We start from the raw sequence: 13,634 nt of genomic DNA on the forward strand, positions 1-13,634 counted from the left end.
GCTTCATCATGCTGTTGCTAAATCAATCAGCAGATGGCACATTCCTGATGGCTCCGTGCTGCCAGATGTTATCTTGTTCTTCAGTTCTCCCATCCTTGAGGCTGTTGGGTGGATTCCAGTCTGCCCTCTGGTTGTTTCCATTTGACGCCTTCTTCCGCCGATGGACACTGGATTCTTAGGCTGGCACCTCCCTGATCATTCATTTATTATTCACACCAAGCATCCATCCACATACATCCTCTATCTCTATTTTAATCACAATTGTTAACAAAGCGAGATAAATACAACAAAAGGCGGGGAGTCTCGGTGTGCTGTTTCTGTTGTTAAAAAGTATTTCTTTGAGCACAGACTCTGTAGGATGTCTTAGGATGTACTAACACAATTAGCAGCCAAAAACCAAGAGACCTCCCTCTTAATTAGTAATACTCTGGAATTTAAACTATGGGGAATCAAACTCATTTGTGATTTTAATACAGAATTTCTTTAATATGATCTAACATGGGCTCCTCCACAGCAGTGGCCAGAGCATCGATGGCTCCTCCAGGGCTTCCCTCATGGCAGCTGATGGCCCCCTGAGACTTCCCTCCACATCAGTGGCCAGAGCAGCCACTGGACCCCTGGGTCTCCCCTCATGGCATTGACCGGAGCAGCCACCAGCCCTCTGGGGCTTCCCCACAGCAACTGGTGCCGCAGGCCCCCCAGGGCTCCTCCCACACCATCTCCCAGCTGCTGCCGTGGGCCACCTCGGGGCTCCCTCCTCAGCTGCTGGATCCCCTCCCCCCCCAACTGGTAGAGGTACCCCCCTCCCCCCCAAGATTCAATCAGGGGTATTTATGGTATAAGTCATGGACAGATCACGGGCCATAATTTTTTGTTTCTTGCCCGTGACCTGTCCATGACTTTTACTAAAAATACCCATGATTAAATCATAGCCTTAACTGAATAAACGGCTGCTTCCCCATAATTAATCATCTGCTTCTCAGTAGCAAGTCTTGATTAATGTAGCCTAAAGCTGTCTTACTAATTGTTCTTTGTTGGTAGTTTTTTCAGCTGTAGTGCACACACACCATCATTTTCTGTAAATCTGGTGGCTTGAGTTTTGGATCTACTTTTGTTTGTTGAATGGATAGGAGTTGGGAAGATGACGTGAATCCCTAGGTCTTCCTTCTTCCCTCATTCACAGATCTCCATGCAGAGGGTGCTGAGACCTCGCCGCCCCCCATCTCTGCAGAAAGGGGATGATCAGACTCAGGATTTGGTTTGGATACGTTCAGGATCTTTAAATGTAGTTTTGACTCAATGTTGTAGCTAAAAATTAGCAAAGGGTCTTGGGCCTGTATCCAGTACTTGAGCATGTGATGTCCTGTAGATGTACTTATCAGAGATTGAGCTATTATAGGAATCCTTTTCTTATATAAAGGACTTTTGCACAAAGCAGCATTGTATATTTCAGGATTATTGTTTGTCATCAATAGGAATTCTTTTCATGTACTATGAAAGAGAAGTACTTTAAAGAAAACATCACCAACTCTCACACTGCAGAGCTGGGAAATGGGTTTAAGAGACTTCATAAAACTTCAGAATCCATGCTGCTTTGAGGTTATTCAGTTTTAATCATAGCAAGAAACAGTCAGTTAAATCTGGCTATAAACTAATTTTTGTACTCAGTTGTTAATTACTGTATTTGGACCCATAGTTTCACTTTGAATCTAGAAAACTGTTAATCTAAATCTCTATATAGCCCATACTAGTGGTTAATCCAGTACTTTGTGCTTGTTTTTACAAAGCACTGTCAATCTAATTACCTCCTTTTGTTTTACTTCTCTGCTAAGAAATAAAATCACCTAAGTGCAGTGAGAGATTGTAACTTGCTGCTAATTACTGTGGTTATGACTTCCAGCCTGAACTCAACTGTCTCTTGGGTGTAGTTGAAACTAAGCACCGACTGCCATGTTGTGATGCCATTGCAAATACTAAATGTTAAAATAAAGCAGGATTTTTTTAAAAAAAATTATTGATTTTAAAATTAGATGGAATTTAGGGCAGGGCTGGATTAAAGGACACCAGGGCCCTACACACACCATGATGAGAGACTCATTATAGCCTTGCCCTGCCCCTGTGCCAAGGTCCCCATTCTCTTCCAGAGAAGCAGGGGCAGTGGCCCAGGGCCCAGGTTGTATCTGCATGGGTCAGGCCTCCTGTACTCTCCTCCTGCCTATATTTTTTGGGATGGAGTTGGCAGAGTTCCCAAGAACAGTGGGTTGTAGAGTTATCACACCATTGAGATTCATAGGGAAGTGAATACCTTTCAGAGCTATTGTTTCAGACTGTCTGTGGACTCAGGCTCACATTCTCATGCTCAATTCGCATTTTCAGTCTTTTCTTTGCAGGCACAAAGGCTAGAAAATTAGGGTATTGGGATTTTTTTTAAATGAAAGCTGAGATTCTGACTTCATCATGTGACTTCAGGAGTGTGGTCCCTTGGTTTCAGGACTAAAGTGCCTGTGCTTTAATCCCTTCTTAGTTTAGGTTGCTCACTAAACACTTATCTACTAAAATTCTAAATTATATTCTAAGAGTAAAAGGCAATTAACTCTGAGTCTTAGAATATATGCAATGGTTACTAATTAAATTCTTTATAATGTGAGGATTTTATCCTACCATCTTCACATATTTAGTGCCCAAGCCTGCAATGTTCTGTCATCTGAACTGTCCGTATTTGCACAATTGACTTCAGTGGGACTACTTGTATGAAGACTTATAAAGATTTAGTCCCTAGGATTCAGTATTTTAGTCTTTCAGGGTAGTGTATACTTCTGGTATGATCCAAAAAATCGACATAAGTATTTTTTGTCACGTGTTGTAAAGTAGATTTATACACCAGTGATATAGTAAAGTTACTTGACTGTTCAGAGCTTGGAGACATTTTACTGTTTCAGAAGATTTATAATGCTGTGTTTTATGGCAGTTTCTTCTGCCTGCTCTGAAGCACGTGCCACAGTGTTTTTAAGTGAGCTGTGCATGTTTGACAAGCTAGAATTGTAGCAATTCCCATCAGTGCATGAGCCACAATGTCTCAAGATTTGTTTTTGTTGGCTGGTATCCAGTACCATGCTATAAAATACATTTACTTGACAGAAGAAAGTGGTGAACTGCATTAACTACAAAGTTTTTAAAGGCTGGCAAAACACATGCAGTAAATATTAATAAACGAAAAGGCCACTTACCTTTAACCTTGAATTCTGCTATTAGCTGTGTTTGTTTTAGAATTACTGTAGCATTTGAGTAATAACTGATATTGCAACAAATAAGAATTGTTTTTTAAAAAATAAACAGTTTATTAACAGCCTACATTGACTGCGTTGGTAACTTGTTATAGCAAGTGACAGGGATTATGGAGATCCTGAACTTCAAGAAATTTAACTTTACATCCCTACTAGTTGCTACATGTAAAATGAGCTGTGACCTTTAATATGGTTGTATATTTAACCTTGCATACCTGTGAGAGCATGGAGAGGTGTCATTTTTTAAACTATTGTGTATGTGTGATGTGTGGGATGAGATTTATATTAGGGACATTTCAGGAGGCTCTATTAACTGCCACTTCATTGAGGTTCAGCACTGTGAAACCTGTTTCTCAATAAATAATTGAAAAAAAGCCTATATTTATCTTATAGTCAAAAGAAGGTCCAACTGATTAGGGCTTAACAGATTTATGGTTTTTCAGAATCAGGCATTCCACTAGCATATTAGTATGTGGCTCATATTTAACATCCAAACAAAATTATATTGGGGCTATGCCAGGAATGGGAAGGAAAACTGGGATTGAGGTAGGGAGGTATTGGGTGGGTGGAAGGCTTGAAAATTGGCAGTGGGGGATAGATAGCCATTCACTTATAGGACACCAAAGTAAATATAGTAACTTCCTGAAATGTCTCCAGTCTCCCAAGTTACAGTATTATGTTTCATTTACACTCCCTATTATAATTTAAATTATTATACTTCTCTTGTTAAAACTAAAGTGAACACCTGTTTTGTAGCTTGTATAAGATATAGTTTGCAGAAGCACTCTTTCTCACTCCCCCATCTCACTATCAAATATAATTTAATAAACAAATGATTAGTCCAGGTTGAAAGTTCTCTTGGGCAAGATAGAACAGTAGGCTTGGGAAGGAGATTATGAAAGATGATTGAGCACATTTCAATGAAATAATAATATGTGCATGAATCCGTTTAGCTCTAGATACATTTATTATATAGTTAATACAAGTCCTGTCAACACTATAACCTTCAGTCTTAGAGTTTATTTATCCCTTTATAAGGTAGTTACCTCTCAAACAATAAGCACTCTCCAATTATCTAAATACATAGAGTCTATTGTTTAGGTGAACATTAAGATTTGTTGTCCCTCATGGTAAATAGAGTCTTTGCTTTATTTACCTCCTCAGTCAATCATCTTGACCATTCAAAGAGATTTTTCATTTTGGTTTTGTAATTCAAACTGAAATCTAGTTTTCATAGTTTCATAGATTATAAAGCCAAAAGGAACTGTTGTGATTATTTAGTCTAACCTCTTGTATAACACAGGCCACAGGACTTCCCTGAATTAATTTCTGTTAGAACTAGAGCATATCTGGTGATATGTCATATGGATGAATATGTTGTGTGTGTAAAACAAAAAGGTACTAAGGCCTTGATAGTCTAAAATCAGTTTGTGTACTGATCAAAAGAGGGGCGGAGTATAGGCTGAGGCATTGACTAGAGGCAGAGACTGAAATTGGATTAGTTCTTTAGGACATCCTGGGGAAAGAAGAAATCAGAATGAAAACCAACTGTTTTTAAGTTGTTGCAGAGTCAATGAGTGAGAGAGCAGCATTGCCTGTGAAAGTTTTAGTTCTATAGGGAAGAAAGATTATATGAAGTAAGACTCAGAGGAAAAGAGCTTCATTAATTACTTTAAAAAACCCTTACAAAGTTGTATGCTAAATCTAATTTCAAGAGCTAAATGGTTTGAGACACAAAAACACTGATCCAATATCAATATGTAATTTTATTTCAGAGTGTTGTGCGTTGTCTTTGGCATCCCAAGCTAAACCAGATCATGGTTGGTACAGGAAATGGATTGGCTAAAGTATACTATGATCCAATCAAAAGCCAGAGGTATTTAATATTTACATTATTATCATTAAAAGCATGTTTTTTTCTCAACTTTAGACTGACCGTATTAAAAGGTGAGGAAATTAGTTTATGATCATTTGTGAGGCAGTGAGTCAAAAATAGTAGCTTATGTTTTTCAGAAGCAGTGCATTTTCCATTGAACCTTTGATTCCGCAGTATACTTGGATATTAAAATTTCAACTTTATCTGAGGTCTTTAATACTTTCCATGAGGTTCCATCAGTGTACTATGTGGAAATGGCATTAAGAATGCCCAACTAGCATATCCTCACTGTATCACCCCAAAGACTGCTAAAGTGGTTTGTAAAAAGACTGTTTAATGTAGTCATACTTGTTTTTCTGAAGTAGCATTTTGTTTAGGAGTCCAACTCTTAGTTTGAATTTCAGTGATCTGTGCAGTTATGTTGAAAACTCAAATTTGAGAAGAGGTGAGGAATGGAATGAGAGAATTTCCCATCTGTTTCACTTTCTTTGCTGCCCATGGCCAGTGACTGCATACTTAAAGGATGGAAAGGCAGAAGCATTTAATGAAAAGGGGAAGCTAGCAGTTGAGAGTGGCAGAATGAATTTAAAGACACTGCCTTGTTTAGAATTTAATGTCCTCATCTCATAGTTTTTCTGCCAGTCCAGCACACTTTCTCCTGCTGGCAGATGGAGCAAGCGCAACTGATTTTCTGATTATCCTTTCCCTCCTGTATGTACAAAGATTTCTTCATTTGCACGCTCAGCTGCTTCTCTCTCTAGCAGCCAAAGGAGTATTATATTCTAAAATTTCAAGCTGAATTTCATATTGGATGCTGGTTGTAACCTGAATGCTTGATTATGAAGACAAGCTCAGGTTCCCAAGATTTCTGGGACCTAAGTTTAATTTTTTCTTTCTGTGTATATTTTTGAAGGCTTTGTAGTGATTGACATCAGAGCCTGGGTTCCTGCTCCTACATAAACAAATTCTTGTGCTTTCTCTTCTCTACATGTATGGGAGACATCTTGTAATGGAGGAACCTTGCCTCTAAATTCAAAAGATGCTCACAGTTCAGAGCTGTCTTAATGTAACTAGGTAGTCATGTAAAATGCAGGAGCATTCCAACCCCGAAGTCTCAATGGAAGAGGTGCACTCTTGTCTGTGATAGTTTCCTGGTTTCATTTTTTTCTTTTCATTCACAGATATATGTCTATATAAAGAGAGGGAGCACACCAGTTTAAGTCTGTTACAATTCAAGTTGCTTCCAACAAGACCTATGCAAGCTTTGCCCCATAGTTCTGTCAGGGCATCTCCATTTAGATGGCCAATACTTTGCTGCTTAAGAGAGGATAATTGGGGTGAATAGTTGCAGACTGTGTAGTGTTTTTTGTGTTGTGAACAAGCAAAGTATAAGATGAAACTACCACATGCATTTCCACTTCTGACTTTAAGCCACATTATAACAAATTCATCAACCTCTCTAGCCTCCGTTATATGTATACACACAAATGTATTCATACATTTGTAAGAGTTCAAATTCAACCTGGCATGAATTTTATCTTGAACAAACACTTTCTACTTCTATTATAAAGAAATAAATTAAGCCACTTTATTTTTTATCCTAGGGGAGCAAAATTATGTGTAGTTAAAACAAAACGAAAAGCCAGACAGGCAGAGACTCTTACACAGGATTACATTATAACACGTAAGTCATTTAAACATATATTTATAAGGTGACCCTTATTCATTTCTCAGGCGTTTACCTGTATATGTCCCCAACTCAAAAAGTCAAACTATCACCATATTGCTTTTACACTTTATAGGAGACTGGGTATATCTCAGAAGCTAGTCCACCATACTATACATCAAATGAAAATGTTCTTGCATATACCCTGTATAGTTGTTAATATTGTTATTTACAAGGTGCAAATACAGACTTGATCTGATGAAATTCTGGATGGGCTAAAGTTTTCCTTCAGAAATCTAGGCTGACCTTTTAAAGTTTATATATTTTGTGTGAAATATATATATTTCATGCAAAAAACTCCATGAAAAATACTTTGAGATTGCAAAGATAAAAACTTTGAAGTCATGGAAAGACAGGATGGTGGTCTTTGCAGGTTCATGAAGCTCTCTGACACTTGGGAGCATACACAGTGCCAATGGAATGTTCACAGACTTAAAGGAAAAGTTTTGAAGACATTCTACTAAAAATGTGAAAATGGTGATTTTCCAGGTCTTAGAACTCAGCCAAAGATGTGTGGAATTTTTGTCTGAACAGATAAAACACCACTCAGAACTATCCTCTGGCAAAATATCAAGTTTCTAATAAAAACTGTGGAGATGCTAGGGCTGTTCAAAGAAATGGTCAAAAAAATTGTTAACATTGGCAAAATTACCTATTTTTCTGGAACCTCACTCTCGGAAGCAACAAACCCATATTTGCTGAAACTTTCCAAATTTCAGTATGGAAAATTTCAGCCTCAATCAACAGTTAGTTTGGCAAAGTTATAAGCACACCAAAAGAGGGGTTTTATAATGGGTAATTTTAGGAAACCTTAGTCGTAACATTGAACAGCCTATAATAAAAATAGTGTCTATACTTTCATTAATTAATGTTTGCATTCTAAAGTGCTTTGATTATGCACATTTTCAAAAAGTGGAGCCTAAAATCCAGTGGGACCACAGCCTCTGAGTCAGTTAGGGGCTTTTAAAAATCCCACCATTACGTGCCTAAATAATGATTTCTCTAATTTTTGAAAATATTAACTTTATCATGAGGATTTGTCTGGTTCTTTCTTGCACATAATTGTGGAGACCTAGTAAGAATAGATCCATACAAAGAAATGCGCTGAAAATGTTTCTAAACTGATAGAATTTGGAGTTTCACTTCACAGGTTTTTTTGTAGGTTTGTTGCTTGTTTGGAAGCTTTTCAGAAGCCCCTTCATTACAGGGAACATAAAGCATCTTTTTACCAAGAAAGCACAACAAACCATATTTGAATTTCAGAGTTGCATATACTGATTGCTTAAAATACAGGAATGCCACTTGAGGGATTAGGTGTTACTTTTAAAATACAGGCATATTATTACTCAGATGGATTTTCCTCAAACAAGCTTGACTCCACATATGGCAAAATCTTGGATCTGTACATTAGTCACCACAAATGCCCTGTGCAAACTGATCAAGTTCGTCACTTGCCAACAAACTGTTCAGACACTTCATACTTCAAGAATTCTGCAAAAATAAACTCTAAGCATTTATTCCTAAGGATCCACAGCCATATCATCTGGGCTGTGATTTCATTAAGTCTAATAAATTAAGCAGACCTCCCAGAATAACTCGGAAAGAGATAATGATGATTCAGTGGATAGTTCTGATTCAGTATAAAGCCAGTGCCTGCACATTAGAGGCTACTATGCTGCTGAAGATACTGTCTTTTTGTTGAGAGGTTAAGAACAACACACTGAAAATTTATGGCCATTAAAAATACCAGGGCAACTTTCTCAAGAGGTGTTAAATCCTGGTGTCTTGGCCAAATTCTGAGAGCAGTAATTAGATCCTGCCAACCTAAATTTTTCCTCATTACTTGGGGAAAATTGATTTTGGCAACATATGTAGAAGTGCATCACAACTTGGATCAGGGAGGTGATAATTCCCCATCTGTCACTTTGCGGTAAAACTGTGCCTGGAATTTTGATGTCTCAGCACCTCAATATTAGAAAGATGTAGAAAAACTGGAAGTTAAGAAAAGAGCAAGTGGTTGATCAGGCAACTGATGGGCTGACCAACAGAGGAATAAGCTAAATAAGTGTAAATTGCCCAGGCGATTTATTAGATTAGGGAATAGTCCTTGGAGAAGTTGTGGAAATCTGGTTGCTTTAGGCTTTTAAAAACAGACAGGACAAAGCCCTATAAAATATACTGTGATAAGCCAATGTGGAGGTATGTAAGAATGACATCCCTGGCATTGCACAAGGGATGGCATCCTCTCCATGTAAGGGTCAAAAGCAATCTGGCCCATGGGGTTAAAGATGTAAAAGTAAATGTGATTGCTAACATTTAGAATTGTTTTCCCAAACTGTGAATCTTCTCTTTAGCTCATGCCCTTCCAATGTTTCGTGAACCACGGCAACGAAGTACCAGGAAACAGTTGGAAAAGGATAGGCTGGATCCTCTAAAATCTCACAAACCAGAACCTCCAGTAGCAGGACCAGGTAACCCATATTTAGTCTTTTCAGATTGTTATAAGTAAATGGGAAACTTATTTCAGAGTTCTAGAAGTAGTTTTGCTCATTAAATTATATTTACATTATAAGTTGTTTGGGACTGGGAATGCTGTCTTTATTATGTGTGTGTACAATGGCTGGGGTGCTACTTCCATACAAATAAATAATAACAAAAATGACTAACTTTTTGTTTAGGCTCATAAAGTATTCTATAGAACACTACTTTGACTGCAACTCTAAATGCTATTTTCTTTTCTTCCCCACATCTCTTTTCTTTATAGTAATATGCAAGTTCAGTACACTACTAGATCAGTGTTACAAACACAGTACTTCACATTTTGCCTATGTGTTCATTACTCTCAAATATTCTTTTTTTTTCCCCAATTATAGGTCGTGGGGGCCGTGTTGGAACTCATGGAGGTACATTGTCATCATACATAGTCAAGAATATTGCACTGGATAAGACTGATGATAGCAACCCCCGAGAGGCCATTTTACGACATGCAAAGGAAGCTGAGGATAACCCCTACTGGGTTGCTCCAGCCTATTCTAAGTAAGGAAACAATTTTAAAAAATACAAGTAATATTTCTTAAAGCCATTGGGAGTTTGATATAAACAGAAAATATACATTTTTAGCAGTATTCTCTGCCTTTTCTGGATTATTGCCAATAATAAATAAATTAAAAGCTTGTCAGAACTCTGATATGAAGGCAGTATGTACAACACATCAAATTGTTAAAAGTATACATTTCTAAAATTTCCATTTTTAAAAACTAACCTTTCAATGCTAAAATACTATTTTAAAGCTTCCTAAAATGTATTTCTTACTGTTTCTCATGGTCCTAAATCTGTTACAGTTAAACTCCAAGGTACTAAGTAATCTTGGCTTTACAGGTGGAGAATTACAATAGTACCAGTACATATTTTTAAAATTTCTAACACTTTTTAAAGTAGATGTTCCTCTAAAATGTGTGACATAAGTAGCATGGTGTGATGTGGATGTATTAATATTTTCAAGATTTTTAAAGATTCACACTACACCATCATGTAGGTATGTATACATGCTAAAAGCCAGACCCATGTTACAAGGCCTGTGCATCTACTTAAGTCATCTTGGCTATAGAAGTGCAAGGATACTATAAAAATAGGTTTTTTTTCCCTAAAATAAGTCTGCTCCAAAATGGGGCATAAATAAAAACACGAGTTTTTGTAGTGGATTTAACTGGCAGGAGTCTGGGTTGACCTGTAGAATATAGTTTTGTCATTTATGAGTTAAGTTGTCATGTCTAATTCTTGCCCATAAATTTTTATACCAGCAATATTTAATGTATAATATGTGTGTAGGGTGCATATACATTACATATACAGACATTTAAACTATGGAATAAACTCCCTCAACTCTTTTGCTTACTTGTAAGATTCTAAAACAATAGCCCACATTTTCTGCCTTTTCTGTTTATAAAAAATTGCCACTGCAAAATGTTTTTTTCCCAAATTATTATTTATTATTATTTAACTCTTAACTAGCATTTTTCATCTGTAGATGTACAAATCCTTCACAAAAGAAGGTAAGTATCAATAATCCAATTTTACAGCTGGAGAAAATGAGGTACAGAAAAATGAAATTTTCTTGCTCAAGATTACATAGCACGCAGAGCCAAGGGCATAAGCTATGTTTCTTGACTCCCAGTCCAATGCTTTTAGACAATGCCATCACGATGCAAGTTTTACTTCTGTAATGAGAAGATAATTAAGAAAAGCAGAGTTTGAAAGTTACCCATAGTATGCTAACAGTGATGGGTATTTGTGATGTGGACACTGATCCTCTGAGCTGAGTACAACTTCTTCACACAGACCATTGAGCTATCACCAGGCAACAGTTCTTGCTTTCCATTGACCTAGGCTGGCTTTGAACTGGGAAATACTAACTTTTATAACACCTATGCCAGTGTTACAAAATATATAAAATAAATAACTAACACAATACTGCCTACATTTACCAGTCCAAAAGAATTACTCTTTAAAAGGATAATTCTGTAAAGGTTACTATAATGAAGATGCCAAGTATGGTGGTCTTTTCTTTTTTTGGAGATTCACATGTGCTCGAGATGAAATTTATTCCGAATCTAAATTCAGATATTTTTACTTAAAATATATAAATATCCCTTCATAAAGAAGTAAATATGACCACTCATACCATCAGAGAGGGAGGTACTCCAGTGTATATTTGGCTAAGTAATTTAATTGATGAGACATTAGGTTTCATCCCTGACACCTGTAATGTAATAGACATGAAAGTTTTAAAACATAGTAGTAGTATAGAAGGCTCACTGTGTCAGGTGGTCAGATCTTGTTTCAGTTTATTGTTTAAAATGTATCTGCAGGGGAAGAAAAGAGCTGGCTGAGAAGTGGGGAGGATGTAAGTCCAGAATGCTATTAGCTTACACACCAGAGAGTGATGTGGGGGGCAGAGGGGAGAGCTTGGGCAATAGCCAGCACCATGCTGGCTTGACAGCTTGGGCAATGATAAATTTCATGCCATTATCCCTGCTTAAGAAACTTACTTTTTAAGAGGTATCCTGTGGGGAATACATTTTAAAGTAATTTTTTATTTATATAGAGCTATACAAATTTGGGCCCTTTCTGCATATCATACTACATTTCTGATGAACCTTTGCCTTTTCGTACTTGGATTTCCAAAAACATAGGCATGTAGTTTATGCCTAATCTGCATGTACAAATTTGCCAGGCAGATGTTTCACTAGTCATTTGTGCACACAAATAGCCAATATAATAGTTGTGATAATTATATATATTGGACTTTGCTATATAAATAAATATGCCTTATTTATGCAACTTTTTACAAACGTTTCCCAAAATATAATAAAAATATGCTAAATATAGTGTATGTTTGTCATAAATTATCTAACTTTTCAGCATACTTTATACTATATGCAGCAGTTCCTTAGGGCCAGAATTGTGTCTTCCCATGTGTCTGTACATAGCTTAACACTGCAAGTCTCTGGTTCTAAATGAGGTATCTGAGCAGTACCACAGTATAAATAATACAAGATAATGTGATATTTTAATTATATTAGGAATCCATTTAAAATATACTGTCCTAAAGCATAGAAAATATATACATTTAGTGAGTGTTCATTTTTAAAAGGGCTTTAATTAAATGATTGTATCTGCAAAACATGTATTTTTAAAATTTCACTTGTTCTTCCTATTTAACTTCTGGTGACCAGAACAATGCTTTTAACTTCACTATTTCTTTGTTCGTATTCTTTCTCTTAGATAATGTTTTATTTCTGTATGTATGGGCAAAGTATAGTATCATAAGAACATAAGAGTGCCCATACTGGGTCAGACCAAAGGTCCATCTAGCCCAGTATTCTGTCTTCTGACAGTGGCCAATGCCAGCTGCCCTAGAGGGAATTAACAGAACAGGTAATCATCAAGTGATCCATCCCTTGTTGCCCATTCCCAGCTTCTGGCAAACAGAGACTAGGGACAACATCCCTGCCCATCCTGGCTAATAGCCGTTGATGGACCTATCCTCCATGAACTTTCTAGTTATTTTTTTAATTCTGTTATAGTATTGGCCTTCACAACATCCTCTGGCAAAGAGTTCCACAGACTGACTATACATTGTGTGAGGAAATACTTCCTTTTGTTTGTTTTAAACCTACTGCCTATTAATTTCATTTGGTGATCCCTAGTTCTTGTGTTATTAGAAGGAGTAAACGACACTTTCTTATTTACTTTCTCTACACCAGTCATGATTTATAGACCTCTATCATATTCCCCCTTAGTCGTCTCTTTTCCAAGCTGAAAAGTCCCAGTTTTATTAATCTCTCCTCGAATAGCAGCCATTCTATACCCCTAATAATTTTTGTTGCCCTTTTCTGAACCTTTTCCAATTCCAATATATCTTTTTTTGAGATGGGGCGACCACATCTGCATGCAGTATTCAAGATGCGGGAGTACCATGGATTTAAATAGAGACAATATAATATTTTCTGTCTTATTATCTATCCCTTTCTTAATGATTCCCAACATTGTTTGTTTTGTGACTGCTGCTGCACATTGAGTTGATGTTTTCAGAGAACTATCCAAAATGACTCTTGGTAACAGCTAATTTAGACCCCCTCAATGTGCATTACTTTGCATTTATCAACCTTGAATTTCATCTGCCATTTTGTTGCTCAGTCACCCAGTTTTGAGAGATCCTTTTGTAGCTCTTCTCAGTCTGCCTGGG

At 37.0% G+C, this 13,634-nt stretch overlaps 1 protein-coding gene across 2 annotated transcripts in view; it reads left to right on the forward strand.

The window, feature by feature from the left end:
* The window catches only part of WDR70 (WD repeat domain 70), a 263,191-nt gene that overhangs the window by 234,379 nt on the left and 15,178 nt on the right, over window positions 1-13,634 (forward strand). For both annotated transcript variants that reach the window (XM_038403369.2, XM_043515328.1), the window contains exons 14-17: window positions 5,060-5,160; window positions 6,765-6,844; window positions 9,241-9,357; window positions 9,760-9,922. In XM_038403369.2, coding sequence (XP_038259297.1) covers window positions 5,060-5,160; window positions 6,765-6,844; window positions 9,241-9,357; window positions 9,760-9,922 — 461 coding nt within the window. The remainder of the gene's footprint in view (window positions 1-5,059; window positions 5,161-6,764; window positions 6,845-9,240; window positions 9,358-9,759; window positions 9,923-13,634) is intronic.

The sequence above is a fragment of the Dermochelys coriacea genome, chromosome 5 (assembly GCF_009764565.3).
Source record: "Dermochelys coriacea isolate rDerCor1 chromosome 5, rDerCor1.pri.v4, whole genome shotgun sequence".
Taxonomy (NCBI): Eukaryota; Metazoa; Chordata; order Testudines; family Dermochelyidae; genus Dermochelys; species Dermochelys coriacea.